This window comes from Eptesicus fuscus, chromosome 5 (genome assembly GCF_027574615.1).
Source record: "Eptesicus fuscus isolate TK198812 chromosome 5, DD_ASM_mEF_20220401, whole genome shotgun sequence".
Lineage (NCBI taxonomy): Eukaryota > Metazoa > Chordata > Mammalia > Chiroptera > Vespertilionidae > Eptesicus > Eptesicus fuscus.
This window is the reverse complement of record NC_072477.1, coordinates 64,646,705-64,670,349: the sequence shown is the minus strand read 5'-3', so window position 1 is coordinate 64,670,349 and position 23,645 is coordinate 64,646,705. Positions and strand designations below refer to the sequence as shown.

At 43.6% G+C, this 23,645-nt stretch overlaps 1 protein-coding gene across 1 annotated transcript in view; it reads left to right on the top strand.

The window, feature by feature from the left end:
• Positions 1-4,958: 4,958 nt before the first annotated feature.
• STARD9 (StAR related lipid transfer domain containing 9) overlaps positions 4,959-23,645 on the top strand; it is a 121,508-nt gene continuing 102,821 nt past the window's right edge. The window contains exons 1-3 of the mRNA XM_028147551.2: positions 4,959-5,058; positions 7,296-7,365; positions 9,437-9,553. Coding sequence (XP_028003352.2) covers positions 5,012-5,058; positions 7,296-7,365; positions 9,437-9,553 — 234 coding nt within the window. The 5' untranslated portion in view covers positions 4,959-5,011. The remainder of the gene's footprint in view (positions 5,059-7,295; positions 7,366-9,436; positions 9,554-23,645) is intronic.

Below are 23,645 nucleotides of genomic sequence, written 5' to 3'. Positions count from 1 at the left end.
ACTTTGCAACCCTGTGATATTATGATTTATAAGAAATTTAGCGTGTCCCCCCAAAATGTGTACACACTTTGAATAATTATTAAATTTGAAAATAAAGATCAGCTGTTAAGTGTGTATACATTTTTATGTGACACCCTATATATATGATACTAGGGGCCTGATGCACGAAATTCGTGCAAGAGTAGGCCTTCCTTCCCCTGGCTACTGGCACTAGCTTCCCTCCAGCACCCAGGACCCAGGCTTCCCTCACAAAGGGAGGCCCCACCCACCTGCCACAACCCTCTGGTCAGTGGCCTGGGCCTCCATCTGCGGGGTGATCATGGGGTGATGGCTGGGCCCCCAACCAATTGCATCGCACCCGCCTTGGCTGTCCTGGAGCCAGTGGGTGTCATAGCGTGGTCCCAGATGGTCATCCGGATGGTTGTCTGGATGGTCGTTCCGCTGCTCGGCCATTTGGTTGATTTGCATATTATGCTTTTATTATATAGGATGGTCTTCATCCCTGTTTCTGGCACACTGTAGTTTGTTTCTATGATTTGGCTAATTGTGAATAATGCAATAAATATGGAGGTGCAAATATATTTTCAAGATAGCACTTTTATTTTCTTCAGTTAAATACTCAGAAGTGGTATTGCTGGATCATAAGGTAGTTGTAATTTTTTTGAGAAACCTCCAGACTGTTTTCCCTAAAAGTGATTCTTTTCACTGCAAAGCACAGTGAGTAGAGAAGCCATTAGAAGACTAGGATTTCAGGTGCATCTGAACTGTAAACCAGCTGCCCCTGCCCCAATACTTTAGGGAAGGGTACTTTCAAATAGATGAGAGAGAAGAGACTGGGTAGGTGAACTGCTTCAGGAACATGCCTGATGTGACTCATTGTCTCTGTTACCACCACTGGAGTACTAAACTAGCCTCCTGACTAGTCTCTCTTGGGTTCACATCCTTCCCCATTCATCAGAACAGTCTCAAAACAGCAGTCAGAGTAATCTTCCAAAAACATAAATCATATTTTATTCTTCTCCTTAAAACTTTCCAGTAGTATTTATCTTTCTCTGACTGGCTTATTTCACTTAGCATAATGCTCTCCAGTTCATCCATGCTGTTGCAAATGATAAGAAATATCACATGATCTCACTCATTTATGGAATATAATGAACAACAAACTGATGAACAAAAACAGATCCAGAGACAGAGAAGCATCGATCAGACTGTCAAACCTCAGAGGGAAAGTAGGGGAGGGTGGGGTAAGGGGGAGAGATCAACCAAAGGACTTGTATGCATGCATATAGGCCTAACCAATGGACACAGACACCAGGGGGGTGAGGGGCATGAGTGGGGGGGGGGGGGAATAATGACACAAATGTAATAACTTAATCAATAAATTAAAAAATAATTTTAAAAAAAACTTTCCAGTGGTTTTTCCAGCTCACCTAGAATAAAATCTAAAAACTTTGCCATGGCCTCATGCTATCTCTAATGACTATCACTCCATTGTACCCCACAATGGAGCTTTCTTGCTGTTCCTCTAACATTCCATGCTCTCTCCAAGCTCAGGTCCTTTACATTGATCTGTTCCCTGTCTCTGAAATTGTCCTTCTTTTAGATAATTGCATACTCTTCTTTTAATTTTTATTTATTTACTAGAGGCCAATTGCACAAATTTGTGCACGGGTGGGGTCCGGCCAGCCCCCCTGATGAAGGCCGATCAGGCCTGGCCAGAGGGGGAGGAGCTGTGGGCAGTTGGCCGGCTGGCACCGCCCCCAATCGGGGTGGAGGACCGATTGGGGGGGTTGGGGGTGTGGACCGCTGGGGGGAGGGGCCGTGGGCCATTGGCTGGCTGGCTCCACCCCCAATTGAGGTGGGGAGGCTGGCCGGGGGCATGGCCAGCCAGGGGAGGGGCCACCTAAATTGAGCTGGTTGGCCGGCTATAGTGTGCGTCATAGCGACCCATAATTCCAGTTGTTACGGTGTTCCACTTATTTATGCATTCATTGGTTGATTCTTGTATGTGCTCGCAACCTTGCTATATCATGATGATGTTGTGACCAACTGAGCTACCAGGCCAGGGCAGCATACTCTTCTTCTACATCCTTCAGATTTTCCTCAAGTGTCACGTTCTCAGTGAGATCTTCCCTGGCCATATCATCTAAAATTCCATAACCCTCTCTACTCACTTCCTATCCCATTTTCTGCTTTATTTTTTCTCTTCAGCTAATCTGACATACATTTTACTAAATAGCTATACTTGTTACTCTCAGTCTCTTGCACCAAGCTCTGTGAGCTGTTTTCTTTACTTCTTTATCCCTTGTGCTTAGAACAAAACCTGTTATAATACGTACTTACTTAGGAAACATCCTATATACTAGTAATATAAGGCTAATATATAAATTGTCCTCATGGGCAGAAGTTCAACCAACCAAGAGTTAGATGTGCGCTGACCACCAGGGAGTGGCGCGGAACATGGCAGGTATCGGTGACACTGTGGTGGCAGTGGATGGCAGTGGAGGTGCTGCCGGCCCTGATGGTCTCTGACGAGAGCAGGACCACGGTGGGATGGTGGAGCAGGTGAGCAGGCGGTGCCAGGCCAAGGTGGGTGTGAAGGGAGGCCCCGGCCGCTGGCTGTGGCAGACAGCTGGAGCAAGGGAGGCCCCGGCTGGCAGCCAGCAGCCACTAGAGACCCTACCTGTGCTTGAATTTTGTGCACTGGTCCTCTAGTCTATATATATACAAGGCTAATATGCTAAGTGCCCATCCAACCGGTTACTATGATGTACACTGACCACCAGGGGGCAGATGCTCAATGCAGGAGCTGCTGTGAGGCGCACTGGCCATTTACAAAGAAACGGCATTGCGGGCCTGGTGCCCACAAAGCAACACTCAGCTTCCCCCAAGTGGGACACAGGCACCACCACCATCCTGGAGCAACAGCCCACCAAATCACAGCCAATGTTGCCAAGACCCCATGGCATAAAATGCAGCCCACAGCCAAGCCCAGCCCAGAAATGGTGGCTGTGGGTGCTGGGTAATGATGTAACATAGCAACACCCGGCTGCTTCTCCCTAGCAACTAGCCCCCTTGGAGTTTCTTCAGCCCAGGAAAACGACTTGCTTTATAGCCAGGTGGAAACATTTCACACTTTAACCAAATGTCTGTGAAGTGTTTTCCTGTGCCTCATCTCATTTGATCCTCACAGACATCCTGGATTAGGTAGATAGGACACTCAGTGGAGTCCTATTTTCATTAGCCAGAAAATGGAGATTTAATATATTTTATTGATTTTTTACAGAGAGGAAGGGAGAGGGATAGAGAGTTAGAAACATTGATGAGAGAGAAACATCAATCAGCTGCCTCCTGCACACCCCCTACTGGGGATGTGCCCGCAACCAAGGTACATGCCCTTGACCGGAATCGAACCTGGGACCTTTCAGTCCGCAGGCCGACGCTCTATCCACTGAGCAAACCGGTTTCGGCAGAAAATGGAGATTTAGAAAGCGTAGAAACTTGACCCGACTGAAAAGTAAGAAATGGTGGACCTTGAAAATGACTTCAGGTTTTCTCACTGCGCAGAATATAGTCAAACACTGCTGCAGTTAAATACTTTACCCTTTGTAATCCCTGTGTGATCTACAATAATAATCTGCTTTGTGTTGATATTTGCTGGTGTGTTGCTGACAATTACCTGAAAGAGAAGTTGGGGTGCTTCACTGGGCTGGAAAAAGCTTAGCTATCTCAGAAAGCAGGTCTAATTAAGCAAGTTTATTCTATATATATAAAAGGCTAAGTTGACTTGCGCATGCGTGATACATATAAAGCTCTCGCTGGTGTCAATCGCATGTGTGTGTTTTGATCTGTCATTGCCGATTGTGAATTTGGTTGACACTACTATTATAGAGAAAGGGTGAATAGTGATATTGAAATATTTCTTCTAATTAATTTCCTTTCAATGTGCACAAATTCATGCACCGGGTCTCCAGTTGTTAAATAAATGAATACCTGCATAGCTCCCTCCCTTTCTTGAAATCTAGTCAAGTGCCACCTTCTCCGTGAGGTCTTTCTTGAAGACCCTGTATAAAATAGCATCTTTCCCCCTACATACACATAGAGACCATCTTCTTATCCTGCTTTTTAAAAAATGTCACTTAGCACCATTTGACATAGTATACATTTTTTAAAAACTTATTGTCTCTTTTCTCTTCCCTGTAGATTTCAATTTCCACGAAGGAGAAGACTGTATTACCAACGCCTTAGAAGAGCATTTAACTCTTTTGGTAGGTACTCAGTGGTTATTTCCTGGACGAATTAATGAACCAATTCTGTCCGAAAGCATTCCCTCCGCGAGCACAGACACTGCCAGGGTGGCCATGAGGTTTCCGGCACCATCGAGAGCTCGCCAGTGGGCTCCTTCACTCCACATGACTCCTCAAAGAAAGACACTGCTCTTCGCTGGGAACTGCAAAAACATCGGTGTTCTCCAGTTCATTTCTGCCCCTAAAATTTAACCAAAGAATTGACAGCTCGGGCCAATTCGGCGAATAAAAGTATTTAGCAAGTCACTTTCGCCAAAGTTTGACGGACTTACTTGACTGCCACCAGCTTTGTCAAGCAGTGGGAGAACAACAGCTAGTTCCCAGTAGGGGAGTCCCGGCCGGACGGGCGGGCGGGCGGGGTCCCGCACCGCGTCCACCGCCCCGGGGGCTCAGGATTGGCGGAGGCTAAACTGGCACCGCCCCGGCCGCGATGGGGCGGGCGTTTGGGCGTGGCTGTCTCCCGAGGCTCGCGGGCGGGGCGGGGCGAGGCGGGAGACGTCATTTCCCTACTGGGCTCAGGATTGGCGGGAGCTCACAGGCACCGCCCCTGCCGGCCTGGGCGCGCGCAGGGGCGGGGCCACGGGGCGCGGGGGGCGGCGCGCGGGGCGGAGAGGCTGGGCCGGGGCTGCGGCGAAGTTGGGGCTGGGGCTGGTGATGCTGCGGCTGGGCCGTCTTGCCAGGCTTGGGCGGAGGCCGGCCGAGGGATGGCGAACGTGCGGGTGGCCGTGAGGGTGCGGCCCCTCAGCAAGAGGTGAGTCTGGGCGGGAGGGGGCGCCTGAGGCGTCCAGCGAGTTAGGAGGGCGAGGTCCCCGCCTCCCCGGGAGGTGATGCCGGCGGGGAGCCATCAGACACAAAGTGGCCCAGCGGCCCGGGTCCGGAAACCTTCACGGCCTGGCAAGCGGAGACCTCGGCTTGAGCTTTCGCGTTGTGCCCCGGGGGATAGCGGTTCCTGGGTGGACAGGGGTGGGCTGCCCCGTTTCGGGGTCCCGCCAGCGGTTGTGAAGGGACCACAGCTCCAGTCTGGAGGCACGCGTTGGGCGTGTCTCGCTGGGTGCATCGAGAAGGGCTGCGGAGAGGGACTGTCAGTCTCCTCACTCTGCTCGGTGGCGCTCGGGACTTCTGCGAGTTCGGAGGCGGCATTGTGGGTGCACGTGGGTTTCTCTGCGAAGGTGTGGCGAAAGGCCGCGTGTAAGGTCTGAGAGGGAAACTGAGGCCCAGGGAGGTCGTGGCTTCATGCTATGCTAGACAGCAGAACCGTGCAATAGGGGAAGTTGTTCTAACCCCTTCTCTCAGCTCAGCGTTGGCAGTGCCCATTTCCTCCGGGGTGAATCTGATTCTGCACCTCTCAGCTCTTGAGGCATCCAGTGTCCAGCCACGTAATGTCTTCCCCTTTTCACTAACTTTCCATACGTAGGTTTGGGAAGTCAGGGAAAGCTTCACAGAAGGGTTGGTGTTTGAACCCCCCCCTTTTTTTTTTTTTAAAAAAAAGATCTTTATTGTTGAAAGTATTACAATATGTCCCCCCTTTTCCCTCATCGATCCCTCCAGTTCACTCCTGCCCCAGGCCCTGGCCACCTCACTGTCTGTGCCCATGGGTTATGCATATATGCATGAACTGTTTTTTAAAGACCTATGAGAGTTTGTTGATAGGTGGAGAAGGTGTGAAAAACAGAGAGCAAAGGACTTAGACTGTTAGGAAACAGATAAGTTTGGTTATTTGGGGAGAGGGTATGTGGAGGGAGGTGAGTAATAGGACATAAAGCTGTGGAGAGTGTGATTTGGGACAGTGGCACATGTTGGAATTGTTTGGGACGTTAAAAAATTTCCAGGACATAAGATGGCTTGAAAATTGGGCAGAAGGCTCAAAAAGGTATTGTCTCCCATAATAAAATTCGGTGCTAGCAGGGATTGTGTTTGTCCTGATATGGAGGTGATTGGCTTTGAAAAGTCATGAAGTTGACAGAATAATGAGGAGAGGAGTGAGATGGGGGGGAGAAACAAGAAAAACAGAAAAGAAAGTAGGAAAAAGGCAAAAGGGATATAATGAAGAAAAAAAGGAAAGCATCACGTGCCTGAACTGCTGTGTTTAGATTGGTAGGTACATTGATTACATCTGGCTTCTGCTTTACCAGGTGTGGTGGCTCAAGGTTGGTTTGTTGGCTTTTTTTTTTTCTTTTTGTTAATTGTCACCCAATGATATTTTTTTCTCAAAATGGAAGGGAGTGGGAGAGACAGAGAGAAACATTGGTGTGAGAGAGACAGTGATCGGTTGCCTGCCACACATGCCCCAACCAGGACGGGGATTGAGCCTGCAACCGAGGTACGTGCCCTTGACAGGATTTTTTTTATTTTTTTATTTTTATTTTTTTGCCTCCCATACATTCCCTGACCAGGGATAGAAACCGAAACCTAGGTATGTGCTCTGACTGGGAATCGAACCCACAACCTTTTGGACAATCCAACCAGCTGAGCTACCTGACCGGGGCCCTCTGGCAGATCCTCTTCTTGCAAAACTGTGCTTTTAGGGGTTCTCAGGATAACAACATTGACTACTCCTCACAGGAACTTCTCTGTTCCTTGGGAACTAAGAATTTATAATTGCATGGATTAGATTAAGAAAATGCTGTTGAAATGGAATTGTTATTTGCAGTCACAGAAGAGAGTAACATCTCATTAAACAAAAGTGAGGTGGAAAGAAGGGCGCAAAGCTTATTTACTGAGCTTATGTGAAGAGCCTTGAGCAGCAGGCAGTAGGTTGTCAGGACTGCAGATGACATCCAGGTGTGAGTGATTCTAGCCTGCTGAAGATTCAGGAACACAGATTCAGGAGTAGATCTGATGCTTTCAGCCACGTATGGAGACAGACACCACAGTTATGGAGACAGGAGTAGGGAAACATTTTGTCCCAATAGCACTGGGCTCAGCTTCTCTTTTCTTGATTAAGAAGAAGAAAGCAACGTTTTTTATGGGTTTGGGTCTCGTTTCTAGGGAGACCAAAGAAGGAGGAAGAATTATTGTGGAAATCGATGGCAAAGTGGTAAAAATCAGGAATTTAAAGGTAAGCCTGAAATTGTTTTCCTTTTTTCCCTCCACTGAGGGGCTCGTGTCATTAAGGGCTTCTGAGGTGAAAGTGTGTATGTGCATGTGTTTAGAGAGGGAGAGTGGAAGAGCTTTGACCAACCACCAGGCAAATATAAAAAAAGTAGGAAAGAAGTGCAGGGCCTGTTGCTGCTGCAGCTCAAGTTCCATCCAATAGGGCGCAGCTGTTTTGGAAACTGGGCAGCAGCCTCTTTGAAAGTAAACACAAGGGGATGTAGGGGAGGCAGGCATGGCCAGCTTAAGTCATGTTGGGGACAGTCCGTGTGTACACTTAACTCACCTGAGCACTAGTTAGACTTTGTCCCAAGCCTCTCATTTCGAATCATTTGGTCTAGAGCCGTGGTCGGCAAACTGCGGCTCGTGAGCCACATGCGGCTCTTTGGCCCCTTGAGTGTGGCTCTTCCACACAATACCACGGCCTGGGCGAGTCTGTTTTGAAGAAGTGGCGTTAGAAGAAGTTTAAGTTTAAAAAATTTGGCTCTCCAAAGAAATTTCAATCGTTGTACTGTTGATATTTGGCTCTGTTGACTAATGAGTTTGCCGACCACTGGGCTAGAGGTGTGTGCATCTGCTAATGCAGGATTCATCTTGGCCATAGTGAGGACCAAGTAAGAACCGTCAGATCTCAGAAGAGAGTCAGTCACTAGTCTGAGTCTTGTTATAAATTCTCTTTCACAGATTTGACCGATTTTTGAGTCACAGTTGGACAAACTGTGGGTCCTTCCTCCTCTACCTCTCTCCACCTCTAAGGCTAATTTCCTCCATCCCATTCCTCTCTTCCCAGGCTAGTGGAAGTGATTCTTTTTCTTTGCCTCAGAGAGTGGAGGGTAACAGAGTGAGAGTTATCTGGACCCCAGGCCTCCCAGCCATGCCCACTCACGGGTTACTCCTGTGATGTGATCTGTTTTCTTTTGTCAGTAGCCCTCTGCTAAAAGAGAACAGGAACCGTCAAACTGTCAACAGGAGCTCCCTGGGGACAAAGCACCTTTTATTCTTTGCTGTCTCTTACTTATATCTCTGTTGCCTAATCACTTCAGCTGCTTTGTTCTGAGAGATCATATTTTTGGTTCTTAATAATTCCTGGCCAAGATCAAACTCGAATCTGCCTCTTGCACACCTCGCTGGCTGGTTGCTTCCCTGAGGTCAGTTATCTAAGAATCTCTTAGTCATTCTGACAGCCTCATTCTACTGTGATCTGTGGGTCCTACTGCTAGGGCTTGTCTCTCCCTGTTCAGAGTCTAAATTTTAAATAGAAAAGACAGGCATTTCTGTGAGTAACGACATTCTCCCCAGCACAGTACCTTGAGGTTGTCGGTGCAGTTCCAAGCTCTGGCTCTGGCCTCGTTTACCTTGGGCAGTTGGATTGGTCCTAGCTCTTCTGTCCAATATGCTTCCTAATTCACTGTGAAATCCTTAGGTTGATAGAGCCTGTCAGGCCCAGGGACTAAAGTATTCATGTATTTCTGTATCTGCTATAGAAATACTTAGAGGGAAAAATGATAATGATAAGAAGATGCTTGGAGATGTAAAGGTTTCTCTCCCAAGGTGTTCTATATCTCATTTGTAGGCAGATATGTGATAGTATGATAGACAGATATTTAATTAATTCTCTTTGGCTTTATTGTACCTAACAAGATGAGGACAGAGGTTACTTGTGTTCTTTTTTTTTTTTTAAATATATTTTATTGATTTTTACAGACAGGAAGGGAGAGGGATAGAGAGTTAGAAACATCGATGAGAGAGAAACATCGATCAGCTGCCTCCTGCACACCCTCCACTGGGGATATGCCCGCAACCAAGGTACATGCCCTTGACCAGAATCGAACCTGGGACCTTTCAGTCCGAAGGCCGACGCTCTATCCACTGAGCCAAACCGGTTTTGGGACTTGTGTTCTTTTTTTAGATAGATATCATAAAGATTCTCATGACCAGTTCAGGTCTCTCTAGCTACAGCAGAGAGGAATCTAGTGCCACTAGCCAGATTCTGATATTATAATAGAGAAGACACTGGATCCTATATTTGATTTTAGGTGGACAGTCGATCAGATGGCTTTGGCGACTCCCGGGAGAAGGTTGTGGCATTCGGCTTTGATTACTGCTACTGGTCCGTCAACCCAGAGGACCCCCAGTATGCATCTCAGGATGTGGTAATGTCATTTTTCCTTCACTCTAATCAGTTTTTTGTAACTGTATAATTATTGGAAAATTAACATGGAATCTGGACCCTTCATATTTCTTACTTATAGTAATTTGGTTAGAAACTATTGATGTTTAATCTAAAAAGTGGTAGTGAGAGGCATCAGTTGCAGAAAGAGGAAAGGACTGCTTGCTCAGGGCATGGGACTTGGCTAGTGTTTATTTAGGCTTTGGGCTCAGCATGATTCAGTGGGTACAAGTTAGTTTAGGAGGTAGTGGTCTGCTCCTATGGTAAGTGAATGGGCTCATGTCAAACTTGGCCTTGTGTTGCATGCATGGAAGGGCCCAGGAATCCTAGAGGCTAGTATCTTCTTTGTGCCTCAGGCTTGTGCTTCTAGGCTGAGTGCAAAGGGCTAGACAGCTAGTCTGCCAGCCTGCAATGTACGTAAGAGGTGAATTCTGTTGATCTGGTGAGGATTGAGAGGATCCGCTAAGGCTGTTGGTCATGCTTCCTGTGTCTGGTAGTGCTGCCCAGCTCTCTCACAAGTTTCCGAGACAGCAGGTCTTACCAGGTGGATCTACAGGACTTCCCTCTGTTTCTGTGACGCAACAGCATTGTTCTGATTTGTCCTGTCCAAGGTCATGACCTCAGTCCCCATGCTGGCCAGCAAGCCTTGCCTCATTCAGTTCTGTGACCACAGACAATAGCCCTCACCCCAGGAACCTCCAGGGATTCTATGAAAATCCATCCCTAAAATTAGAAATATCATTTATTTGGCCTTCATGGATCAGTATCATCATACTTATACATCTGAAAGAAAACACTACAGGAGTATGTCATTAGAAAATACCATTGGAAAGGGAAATATTTTGGGGGGAACCCTGGACAACAATTGCCTATCTGTCTATATACCTTTGAATAAAAAGCCAAAGTGTTTTCTAAGTATTTTAGTCTTTTTTGTTTGTTTTTGTTAATCCTCACCTGAGGATATTTTTCCATTGTTTTTTAGAGAGCATAGAAGGGAGTGGGGAGCGAAACAGAGATAGAGAAACATAGATTGGTTGCTTCCCACAGGAGCCCTGACCAGGGCTGGGGATCCAGTCTACAAACTCGACACGTGCCCTTGACCGGAATCTGACCTGAGACCCTTCAGTCTGCCGGCCGATGCTTCTATCCACTGAGACAAACCGGCTAGGGCAGTATTTTAGTCTTTTGTGAAACTTTCTAATTATGCCAAAGGAACAATGCTCTCAAGCTTGAGTGACTTAGAGGACAGTACTGATCTTCCGTTGATGCACATTTCTGAAGATGATTGGATAGTCCTAAACCTTTTGAGGGGAACATGTGGAAACAAGACCTGAGACCACTGTGGGATTTGTTGTCTCTGTGGGTCTTTCCCCTACCTTTGTAGTCAAACTGGATTTGCTGTAAATCCTCAGCAGAAAAAGGCAGTGTGGGCATTACATGGCCCCTGCTGAGCCTTCTCTGTCCTTTGGAGATGAGGGAACTGGCAGGTGCAGGCTTGTCTAATGGCCCTTGATTTGTATCCCAGCACCCAAGTATTGCTGAGGTGTCTGGTTACTGGTATTTGTAATTGTTTTACTGAGATTCTCCAAGAAGAGCCAGGAAAGAAACCGACTCTCAAATAAGAGGATGGAATGTCTACAGCAGTTCACAGTTGTGACTATCTGTGGCATAGAAGGCAGTGCTCTTCCTATTAGTAGAAAGTGGGAACATACTAGTAGCTATTTCAGTCCTCCCTGGCCATAGCACACTTAGAGCTGGCTGTTCTGTACCTAAGAAAAATGAACTGTTTTGTGTAACATTTGATACAATCAATAATCTGGGAGGTATGTGTATATTTGTAAATTAAAAAACTACATATATATATATATATACACACAAACACATACACATATATATATATATATATATATATATATATATATATCAATAAGCTGGGGTATGATTTTGTGTGAGGCTCACGTTTTACATTTATGTAGTTTAAATGTATAAAAATAATCTAGTGGAAGCTTAGAATTCCATAGATGAGGAGGATTCATAAATATGATTTTTCATTTGTTGCCTCATATGATTTGAAGTTTGATGGAAAGATCAAATGGGATTTTGGACAGGAAGCCTGTGCAGAGAGATAAAACCAGAGTGTCCTGAGGTTGATTCTGCTTGTTTATTAATTGTCTAAGGCCTCATTGGTCCCAAGGGGAGTCAGGATAGGAGAGAGAAGCAAAGGAAACTTTGTCACAAGATGGAGTAGGGCCAGAGGTCCCAGAATGGTGGCAGGACTCACATCCATATGATTTGGTCAGAGGGATTCATTATTTTAACACAGAGATTGGAGTCTAGACTTCACCCTAATCACTATGGCTCTGAGGTCACCAGGGAGTAGGAGAGGCAGATTATCCTAAAATCATAGGACTTGGGATGGGAAGGAATTTAGGTGTCATCCAGTTTATCCTCTCCCAAAGTACAGCTATCTTCTCTGCAGCATTGGTGATCATATTTAGGGGGTTGTAGAGAAAGGGGTCAGTCTTATTGAAGTATAATTTAGATACAGTAAAATTCACCCTTTTAGTGTACAGTTCTATGAGTTTTGACAAACACAGTTGTATAGTTTACCATCTACACTAATAAAAGAGTAACATGCTAATTGACTGTACCTTTGTGACGCCCATCAGCCAATCAGGAATGAGTATGCAAATTAACCAACCATGGCGGGTTAATTTGCATATGCATGTGCCAATCAGGAATGAGTATGCAAATTAACCAAAGATGGCGGGTTAATTTGCATATGCAGGCGCCGAGCGGCCGGGGGGCGGGGGGGATGCTTGTGTTGTCGCCATGGCGACGATGCAGGTGTTCCGCACCACCCCAGCCGCTCAGGGCCTCTGGGCAGCGTGGGAAGGTGGAAAGGCGGCTCCGGGCTGGAGCGGAAAGGCAGCTCCGGCCAGAGCAAAGGTGGTGCCGGCAGCCAGGGGAAGGAAGGCCCATTCTTGCACAAATCTTCGTGCATTGGGCCTCTAGTCATATATAAAACAGTGCATCACCCCCAAATTCCTTCATGTTGCTTTGTAGCCAAGCTTCTTCTTACCCCCACCCACTGATAACCACTGATTTGTGTTCTATCCCTACAGTTTTACCTATAGGATATCTATACATCTAATAAAACAGAGTGTAGCCTTTTGTTCCAGGATGTCTACAAATGTAATAAAACAGTGTGTAATCTTTTGAGTCTGGTGGCTTCTTCTTTTTTTTTTTTTTAGTTTGGTTTCTTTCATGTAGTCGAGATTCATCTCTGCTGTTGTGTGTATCATATCTTATTCTGACCTTGATTCAGAATTACCATATTTTCCGGCGTATAAGACGACTGGGCGTATAAGACGACCCCCAACTTTTCTAGTTAAAATATAGAGTTTGGGATATACCCACCCTATAAGATGACACCCAGCGTATAAGACGATCCCCGACTTTTGAGAAGATTTTCCTGGGTTAAAAAGTCATCTTATACGCCAGAAAATACAGTATTTAATCTTCTTGCCCAGAAGGAAACTCATGGCTTTGGAAGCACTGATTTTAACTGCAAAGAGGGACCAAGTCCCTGGAGGACTGTGCCTCCTCCATCTCTGGGTCTCTTCTTGTTGTGAAGGAAGGACTATCATCACCCTCAGAAATACAGCTCTGATTTCAGAATATCCAAATATCTGAGGGAAAAACTTCCCCCACTGGCCTTAGAGGAATTTTGAGCAACATTATAAGCTATTGCTTGGTAGATGTTGACAAAAACTTCACCCATTTGAAGTTGGTGCTGCCTCATCGTAGTCTCTTAGAATGTGAGAGCTCGAAGGGAACTTAGCAGTCATCTAGGCCAAGGTTGATATTTTGGCCAGATAGTTCTTGTTGTTGGGGGTCTGTCCTGTGCACTGTAGGATGTTTAGCAGCATCGCTGGCCTCTACCCACTAGATGCCAGTAGTAATCCCAACTATGATAATACAAAATGTTTCTAGACACTGCCCACTAATTTATGGCAACTCCTTATGTTTCAGATATAGCCGTGTGACTCACATGGGGTTATACAGGCAGTTAATGCACAAGTGGTACTAGACACATGCTTCTTATGTTGGTCTTTTCATTGCATTGTATCATTCGACCTCCCTCTTTTCATATTTTACGGTCTCAAAAGATAAGTTCAAGATTCCTTAGTGCTTTAACCATTCCCAGTTCTTAGTGGTGACACTTGAATAAATAGATCACGTGTCAACAAACGGGCATCTAGAGAACAAATCAGCTACTGCACGTTCTACTGAGAGGCAGCTTTATTTGTTAAATATCCATACATTCTTTTAAAAAATATATTTTTTTATTGATTTCAGAGAGAGGAAGGGAGAGGGAGAAACAGAAACATCAATGATGAAAATCATCAATGGGCTGCTTCCTGCACGCCCCTTACTGGGGATTGAGTCCACAACTTGAGCATGTGCCCTGACTGGGAATCAAATCGTGACCTCCATGGGTCAACCACTGAGTCACACCAGCCAGGCAAATATCCATATATTCTAAAAAATATTTTTTTTATTGATTTTAGAGAGGAAGGAAGAGGGAGGGAGAGGGAGAGAGAGAGAGAGAGAGAGAGAGAGAGAGAGAGAAACATCAATGATGAGAGAGGATTATTAATTGGCTGCCTCCTGCACGCCCCCCACTGGGGATCCGGCCCACAACCCTTCAGTCTGCAGGCCGACGCTCTATCCACTGAGCCAAACCAGCTAGGGCTGATTTTTATTTATTTTTTAACAGAGAGGGAAAAGGAGAGGAAGAGGAAGAGAAACACTAATGTGACATCAATTGGTTGCCTCCTGTATGCACCCCTTTGGGGGATTGAACCTGCAACCTGGGTATAAGCCCTGACTGGGAATTTAACTAGTGACCTTTCAGTGCATGGGACAACACTCAACCAACTGACCCACACCAGCTTGGGCTATCCTTTCTTTTGATTATCTCCCCAAATATATTAAATCTATATTATTTACTCCATTTTATAGGTAAGGAGCTGAGGCACAGAAAGCTTACAAAACTTGGCCAGTAAAGGTAGAGCAGGGATTCAAATCCAAGACTGTCCAAATCTAAATTGCATCCTATTTCCACTAACTCCCAAAGTTAAAAAATCCCATTTAGTCTACTAGTGACTTGGTCATTTCTTTATAAATATTATCTCGTTTGATACCTTCAATAGCCTAAAAGGTAGACGATTTTATCCTTCTTTTATAGGTAGTTGAGGAAATTTAGGTTAAGAGATGTTACTAGTACATGATCTGGCCAAAGTCAGAAATGAGTCTTAGATTTGAACACAGGATCATCTTAACACAAAATTCATATTCTTCACTACACTACAGTGTAAAAAGGGGGTGAGGGGGAGAGGGATAGAGGAAAAGGAAGGGATGGAAAAAGAGAGAAGGGGAAGGTGAAAGAGAGAAAAGACTATAGTGGATGGGGACTGGTAGGGATGACAGGGAATCATATCAACTATCTTGTCCATTACCCCATGACCCTAGTGTCATTAGTTTCTCATTCTTTTTTAAAATTAAAAAAAAATTTCAGCTACAGTTTATATTCAATATTATTTTGTATTAGTTTTCACAGTACAGTGGTTAGACAATCATATACTTTACAAAGTGTTCCCCCCGATGTTTCTAGTTCCCACCTGGCACCATACACAGTTATTACAATATTATTGACTATGTCCCCCATGCTGCACTTTACATCCCCTTGACTATTTTGTAACTACCAATTTGTACTTCTTAATCTCTTCACCTTTTTCACCAAGTCCCCTCGCCCTCTTTCCTTCTGGCAACCATCAGTGTGTTCTCTGTATCTATGAATCTGTTTCTGTTTTGTTTGTTCGTTTATATTGTTCTTATATTGTCCATATATATAAGTGAAATCTTATGGAATTTGTCTTTCTCTGAGTGACTTATTTCACTCAGCATAATACTATTCAGGTCCATCCATGCTGTCGCAAATGGTAATCCACTTCTCATTCTTAAGGCAGGTTGTTACAGGTCTGAATTGTGTTTTTAGTCTTTGTTAATATTTGGACTTGCCAAAGCTTCTCCAGAATTGTCCTACATTTTTATCTGGCTTGAATCGATATTAAAGTTAATGTACTTCTCCTCTGAAGTTAAACCTGGATTTGTATTCAGGCACAGCCACTTAGCTATATTTATTTGGAGAAATCACTTAACCTCTCTGAGTCCTAGTTTCTTCAGCTTCAGTTATTGTGAGGAGGAAGTGAAATGCTTATGTAAAGTACCTAGCCCAGGGCTTGGCAACCAGGAGTTGAATAAGGGAGATCATGAGTGCTGTGGCATCCCTGTTGTGTGATTACCATGATCTCAGTATGAGAGAAGCAAGGCCCATGCTTCTAAGTGCTGAACTGGGTTTGAAAGTCTCTTTGAATCCGCTTATGATCCCTTCTGGGATCAGCATGCTCTACCTGGAAAATTAACTTCCCTCCCTTCCTTCTGGTCCAGAACATCTGTGGGAGCCAGAGTCCTCTGCCGAGCGTATTGTGTTTGGGTGATTGTGTGTTTGTAAAACTTTCCATGAGGAGCATTAACTCAGCTTTACCCACCAAGGACTGTAATTGGCTGTCAAAACAAGTGCAGACTGAGTCAACAGAAAGCACGTCCAGAAACAAAAAGCTACCCAGCCCTTGTTGGAAAGCAATTGCTCCTATTCTCCTGGGAATCTTTACTTTAAACTGGTCTGTTATTTAGCTAAAACACAATGCCTAAAGCACTTGTAACTTTTCCAGATAAAAAATCATTTGAGTGAGCCAGAGATTTCCTCCCCACAACCACTGAATACAAAACTGAACTTACAGCGTCAGTGTGATTGTATTTGTTGTTGTTTTAATAGTTGTTTTGTCTCCACATACACTGAACATCAAACAGAGTATATCCATTGCCTACCATCAAAGAGGAGAGAGACAGAGACAGACAAACAGAGAGAGAGTGTGTGTGTGTGTGTGTGTGTGTGTGTGTGTGTGTGTGTGTGTGACACAAATTCTTTGGTGAATGTTTTCTCCAGATCCGGACTTCAACTTGAGGATGTCAGGAACTTGGAGAGGCTTCAGAGGACCCCCACCCCAAATGATTAAAGGGCTCCCTGCAGGAACCAAGAGGAAAGCCACTACCAGTGCGGCACACCTTGTATCCATTCTGCATGGAATAGGATAGGGAGGTGGTAATAATACTCTGCAAGTACAGAACATGGTGATTTTAGCAGTTTATGGTGCATTAGAATCAGCCAGTCTTCGTTGCCATTAGGATAAAATAGGGGATTTCCAATTAAACGTCACAGGATATGTATTTAGGACATGAAAAGTAACTTATGCAGAATCTTTAAATTCTGTTATGTGGTAGCTAAATAGTTTGACTTTAGAATTCCAGAATGCCGATATTAGAAGAAATGCTAGAGACCACTCAAGACACTTAAAGACAAAGGCCTAGAGAGACAAAAATAAGTTAAGATTTTTTTTCTTTTTGACCAATCCAGAATTGTGTGTAACGTTGTAGGGAAATGCCTGTTGCTTATTCTAGTGACAGGGACCATGAACTGCAACACAGAGGTTCCTGCATGGCAGGAAATGTGCTCTTAGCAGAATCCCAAGGGAAGGTATTTTTCTTTAAGATGGGACCTACTCCTGGCTCTGTACTCAGTCAAGATGAGGCAGCCGCACTATTGCCATCTAGTAGTATGGGGGAGGGTTGAGTGCCTGTTATTAAAGTGTGACCAGGCTGCACTTAGAAGCAGCATTTCTGTCTGGGGATCTGAACCGATTATAAGACAAAGACAAATGATCTGTCACTTCATGCCTCAGAAGGTGAGTATGATGAGGTGGAGAGAAGAAGTATGGCCCTCACTTTTTTTTTATGCCTCACTTCTTTGGTATCTCCTGAACTTTGCGTGTGAATGAAGGCTTTAGGGAAAGAGTCAAGAAGGCAGACTAGTTACTGAAACTGAGGAGGGACTTAAGAGGTGCAAGAGGAGGGGGAACATGAAGAAGAAACAAAGGTGAGAAGGCATTGAGAGTTCCTGGAGGGGAAGATGCTGTCAGCATCCTCTCATTATTTACAGTTGATATTGTTATCTTCATTTTAGGGATAGGCTCAAATAGGTTGAGTAGCTTGCTTTAAGGTCACACAACCAAGTGATGGAACAAGCATTCAAGCCTTTTACTGTGTGACTCCAAAGTCCAGGCTCTCAAATGCTGCACTACACACAGCTCCATTTCTGTATTTTCAGTGCTACACATCTTAAATTAATGGTTATCGAATTAATTATTCAACATATGGTTCAGTGGATGAGAGATAAGTTGGGACTCTGCCTTTTGGATCTCGCTACCTATTTTGGCCTTGCAGTTTGGGTAAGTTAGAGAACCATAGACTTGGTCCCTCTGTGCATCCCCTTTCCCTAATGCCATGGTCGGCAAACTGCGGCTCGCAAGCCACATGCGGCTCTTTGTCCCCTTGAGTGCGGCTCTTCCACAAAATACCACGGCCTGGGCATGTCTATTTTGAAGAAGTGACATTAGAAGAAGTTTAAATTTAAAAAATTTGGCTCTCAAAAGAAATTTCAATCATTGTACTGTTGATATTTGGCTCTGTTGACTAATGAGTTTGCCGACCATTGCCATAATGCATATATGTGCAAGGGAACTGGGAGCATGTGGGTGTCAAAGCATTTTCTCATGAATATTTGCAGAGCTGGGTACATTCCATCACTAGCGCTATTTCTTCCCAACCAAGAAGGAGACAGAAGTAGAAGTGAGAGAATTTTATAAGAAAAAGCCTTTTTTGTGTGCAATAATTGAATGGGCTCTGCAGGCATGAGTGGGGGAAGGGAGATCACCATGAGTATTTCATTTCAGTATGTTCCCTCTGCCAGCGGCACAGCTGCTCAGCTCTGTAAGCATGTCCATGGGCTGGATTTTAAAGGAATAAGGTCATTTTCTTGGCTTCATCTAACTCATTCTTTCCCTCTCTAGAAACTTGATTATGACTCTTTAAAGACTCAGAAAAATCTGAAAAACAGAGATTCTTGACTCTTATTGTTTGCTGCTGGTGCTAGATGCCTATACAAAAATGAATAGCAGAAACTAGAGAAATATTTTAAAATGCGAAAAAGCTTGTTTGGATTTCTTTTTCCTCTGTGAGCCAAGGGTAACGAGAGTTTCTGGTAGCAGCTGGAGCCGTTGAGATCTGGAGAGAGAGGTTATCTGGAGGGGAGGCATGCCGTAAGCTTGGTAGTCAGTTGTAGACCTGGGCAGCCTAAGCATAAATACAGAGAGTCCTGAGTCAGTTGTCCTTGACATTACCTAAAAGTTCTCTTGCTTGCAACTGCAATGCTGAGAAGTACTCCTGTGCTCCCATTCCCTTTACACTTGAATTTGCCCCGGAGTTTAAAAGGATTGTCAGTTGCTTAAAGAGGAGAAGTATAATGATGGTGATGATTGCTTTGAGAGTCTTTGGAAAAATTGACTTGCAAATAATCTAAACAGGAAGGCATAAAATGAAGAATAGCCCTTTGAACAAAAGGCGTGTGTCCACCACAATAGTGCACAGGCAGACTCTTAACAGCAGGCCTCTCCAGAGAAAGCCCCCTGGTCCACCTTGCTAGGTGCTAAATTCTCTCCCACATACTTGCACAGTAAGCCTGTGTCCAAGTAGCCCCTCAGCACCATTTCAATGGTTCTCTGTTTGGGGGAGCCAGCCTAGCTGACTAAGAAAAGGCCCCTTCTAAATGCAGTGTTCTGCATTTTGGCTATAATTATTTTTTCCTTGTCCATTGGGATTTGAGAGCCCAACGACGTTCCTAAATCTTGACTTAATTTATAGCACAAATGTGTGGGAGAAATGAGAGTTGGACTGTTTTGTTTGTTGGAAATGCAGATTGTCTTGAAAATTATTATTATATATGCAAATTCTGCCCTACCCTCACCCTCTTCCAAGATTCCTCACAAAAAAAGGTCATACAGTGAGGCTTCCTGTTGGAAGCAGAGGAGCAGAGTTGGCCCACAGAGCCCTGGGGCTATAATGTGAAGGGAAGGAGACTGAAGCACACGTCTTATCTCTGTTCTGTTAATAAAATGGGAGTTTGTGGGTTTTAAAAATTGTTTCTAAATGGAGAAGTAGATGACTTCATTTTGTTGGGGGTTGGGACTTGTGGCTTTAAAGAAATGGATTTTCAGTAGGATGTATATTTTTGTTGGATTTGTTTGTTTGTTTTTTTAGAATCCTCCACAGCAGCATTGGAGACCATGGAGTTAAAAGAAACCTTTATCAATTAATTGTACTGTTTGTGGAGTTGTATAAATAATAACAAAGATCCTCTTAAAACGTTTATATTCTTACAGTAAAAGATTAAACTGATATTTCTATAATAAAAGAGGAAATATGAAGTATGTTTTTGAAAACATACACACAAATGCAGTGTTCTGAAAAGGGTTCAGATGCTGTGGGGGGAAAAATGGGACTGGTTTCTCTCGAGTTCTATGCTCAGCAGAAAATAAATGACTACATAAAAAGTGTTAGCAAATTTATTTGTTTATTAAAATATTTTGCTGTGGAGGCAATACAAGCTAACTCTACGATATTCAAACAATCCAGAAGGGTATAATGTAAAAAAGTGAAAAAAAACCTTTCTCTTCTGTCTCCCCACTAGTCTTATTCTCTAGAGGTAACCACTGTCTATAGTTTTTTTGCTCTTCTTCCAGACATCCTCTAAACATAAGTAAGCATAAATTATATCTTTTTTTAAAGAAAGGGACTTACACCATGCATACTATTTTTCCAACTCACTTTATTCTACCAACTAATCTTGGCCCTAATTTATTTGCAATACCTGTTGTTCTACCTCACTGTTGTTGGTTTTTAAAATATGTTTTTATTGATTTTTAGAGAGAGAGGGAGAGGGATAGAGAGATAGAAACATTGATGATAGAGAAACATCATCGACCGTCTGCCTCCTGCACACCTCCTACTTGGGATTGAGCCCACAACCTGGGCATGTGCCCTGACTGGGAATTGAACCAGTGATCTCTAGGTTTCTGGTTTAAGCTCAACCACTGAGCCATGCCGTCTGGGCTGTACCTCACTGTTGTAGTGCTACATAGAATTCCATTGTATGAAGGTATTATAGTTTAGTTTTCTGTGATGGACAATTAGGATATTTCCAGATTTATGCTATTATACATAATACTGGAGTGAACATCTTTACATTTTTTGTAAGTATAACTGTAAGATAAATTGCTACAAGTACAGTTGATGTTCAAAGAGTATGTATAGTTTAAATTTCAACAGATTTTTGTCTAATTGCCTTCCAAAAAGATTGTAGCAATTTACACCCTTAACAATAATGTATCAATACTTTACCACAGCCCTTGTCAACATTAAGTGTTACCATACCTTTTAACTTTTGCCTATCTGATATGTAGAAATAGTATCTTATTGTTGCCTTTTATTTTATTTTAATTGAGGTTGAGCATCATTTTATGTTTCTTGGCCATTTGTATCTTTTCTTCCCTGTGAAGTATGTGTTCATATATTCCCCCCCCCATTTTTCTACTGTATTCATCTTTTTCTTACTTATTTTTAAGAGAAGTTAGCATATTAAGGAAATTGACCCAAATGTCATAGATGTTGCAAATATTTTCCCTGCTTTTTTGTTTTTGTTATTTATTTTTTAATTTAAATTCTTTATTGTTTAAAGTATTGTTTTTATTATTTTTATGGTAACCCTCCCACCCCTGCCGAGTGTGTGTTTAAATGTAGTTGAATTTATCAGCCTTTCTATATAGCTTCCTGGTGTGTTAAGTTTTAAAAAAACCTTCCATTTCCGAGATTATAAAAATATTCACCATGTGTGTCTTTTTCTGGTATGATAGTAGATTTATCTTTTTAATATTTCAATATTTGGTCCATTTGAAATGAGGTAGGGCTGCAGCTTTATCATCTCCCCCCCAATAGTTAGCCAGTTGTCCCATTCCCATTTTTTAAAAACCCATCCTTTCTCTAATGTAAAAAGCCACTTTTATCCTGTATTGAATTCCAGTGTATACTTGGAGTCTCTTTTAAAACTCTGTTTTGTTCTATTGACCTATTTGTATTCTTGTGCCAGAACCACACTGTTTCAGAAGTTTTCAAATGTACATAAAAGTATACACCATAGTGTTTCACTACTTTTTAATATTTGACAGGAGTAATCCTTTCTCATACTATCCTGGTTATTTTGGTTTTTGTTTTTCCCCCAAATGCCATGTACTTCCCTGCTTTTGCTCATGCTACCTCCTCTTTCTAAAATATATAAAAACTAGAGGCCTGATGCACAAAATTCATGCAAGAGTAGGCCTTCCTTCCCCTGACTGCCAGCACCAGCTTTCCTCTGGCACCTGGGACCCAGGCTTCCCTCCGGCAGGCGCAAGCACAGTGGTTTGCCTCAGCTTGAGGCAAGACGTGCAGGTAGGCACCTGGACCCTCGCTTCCCTCGCAGCCCCGGCTTCAGGCATCCGGTCTAATTAGCATATTATGCTTTTATTATTATACTGGTAGATATCTCACCTCTCCAGTTCCTCCCATTCAAAATGCTCTTCAGGAGCTAGTTAAAATGGTACTTCCTCCTTGAAGTTGTCACCACTCCTTAGATTCTCATAGTATCTTTTTTTTTTTTTATCATTTAAAAAAAAATTAAATTCTTTATTGTTTAAAGTATTACATGAGTCTCTTTTTCCCCCCCATTGACCTCTTCCCGGCCACCCCTACCCCCCAGCACATGCCCTCACCCCCCTACTGTCTGTGTCCATTGGTTATGCTCATATGCATGCATACAAGTCCTTTGGTTGATCTCTTAACCACACCCCGCCTTCCCTCATAGGCTGGACAGTCTGTTCGATGCTTCTATGACTCTGGTTCTATTTTTGTTCATCAGTTTATGTTGTTCATTATATTCCACAAATGAGTGAGATCATGTGATATTTATCTTTCTCTGACTGGCTTATTTCGCTTAGCATAATGCTTTCCAGTTCCATCCATGCTGTTGCAAATGGTAAGAATTCCTTCTTTTTTACAGCAGTGTAGTATTCCATTGTATAAATGTACCACAGCAAATCCACTCATTTGCTGATGGGCACTTAGGCTGTTTTCAAATCTTAGCTATTGTAAATTGTGCTGCTAAGAACATAGGGGTGCATATACCCTTTCTGATCGGTGTTTCTGTTTTCTTGGGATATATTCCTAGAAGTGGGATTACTGGGTCAAATGTAAGTTCCATTTTTAATTTTTTGAGGAAACGCCATACTGTTTTCCACAGTGGCTGCACCAGTCTGCATTCCCACCAGCAGTGGAAGAGGTTTCCTCTATTATAGTCTTTGACACTTCTGTGTATTAACTAAAATTACTGCTCTCTGGGTACATGACTTCTAGACAAAGCCTAGAAGGCATACTAGGCCTCTTTCATCTTTGAATGCTCCACATTCCCTAGCACAGTGACATTTCATTCGTTCAGTAAGCATTTAGGAAGTAACTACAGTCTGTAGTACAATGGGCTTGAGTGCTATGGAAAATATGGAATGAAATATGATGTGATCCCTGCCCTCAAAAAGTTTGCAGTCTTATTGAAAATACCAGGCTTTAGGCACATAAAATAATCAACAATACCAAGCATTCAAGTGTTAAATGAGTGGTACTTACAGTAAGTACTTTAGGAATCCATACTATCCATAGATTGCACTGAATGAATTTAAGGGATGTCATTTCAGTCAGAAGGAGAGGCATAAGCAAAGATTCTAAGGCAAGAATGTACACGCTATGTTTAAGTAGATTAGGGGGTACCAGTCCAGGGTGAAGCTAAGAGAATATAGTCACAGTGTCCATCTCTCCAAGTGTCCCAGGGGGCCAGACTCCCACATTCAACCTCTGAGCGGCCCAGACTCCTAGGAGATGTGGGGGCTAAATACAATTTCTCTGGCACAGTGGATAAGTGACCTCAGGAGCATCCTTGAAATTTAGCTGAGTTCAGCAGATAAAGGCCA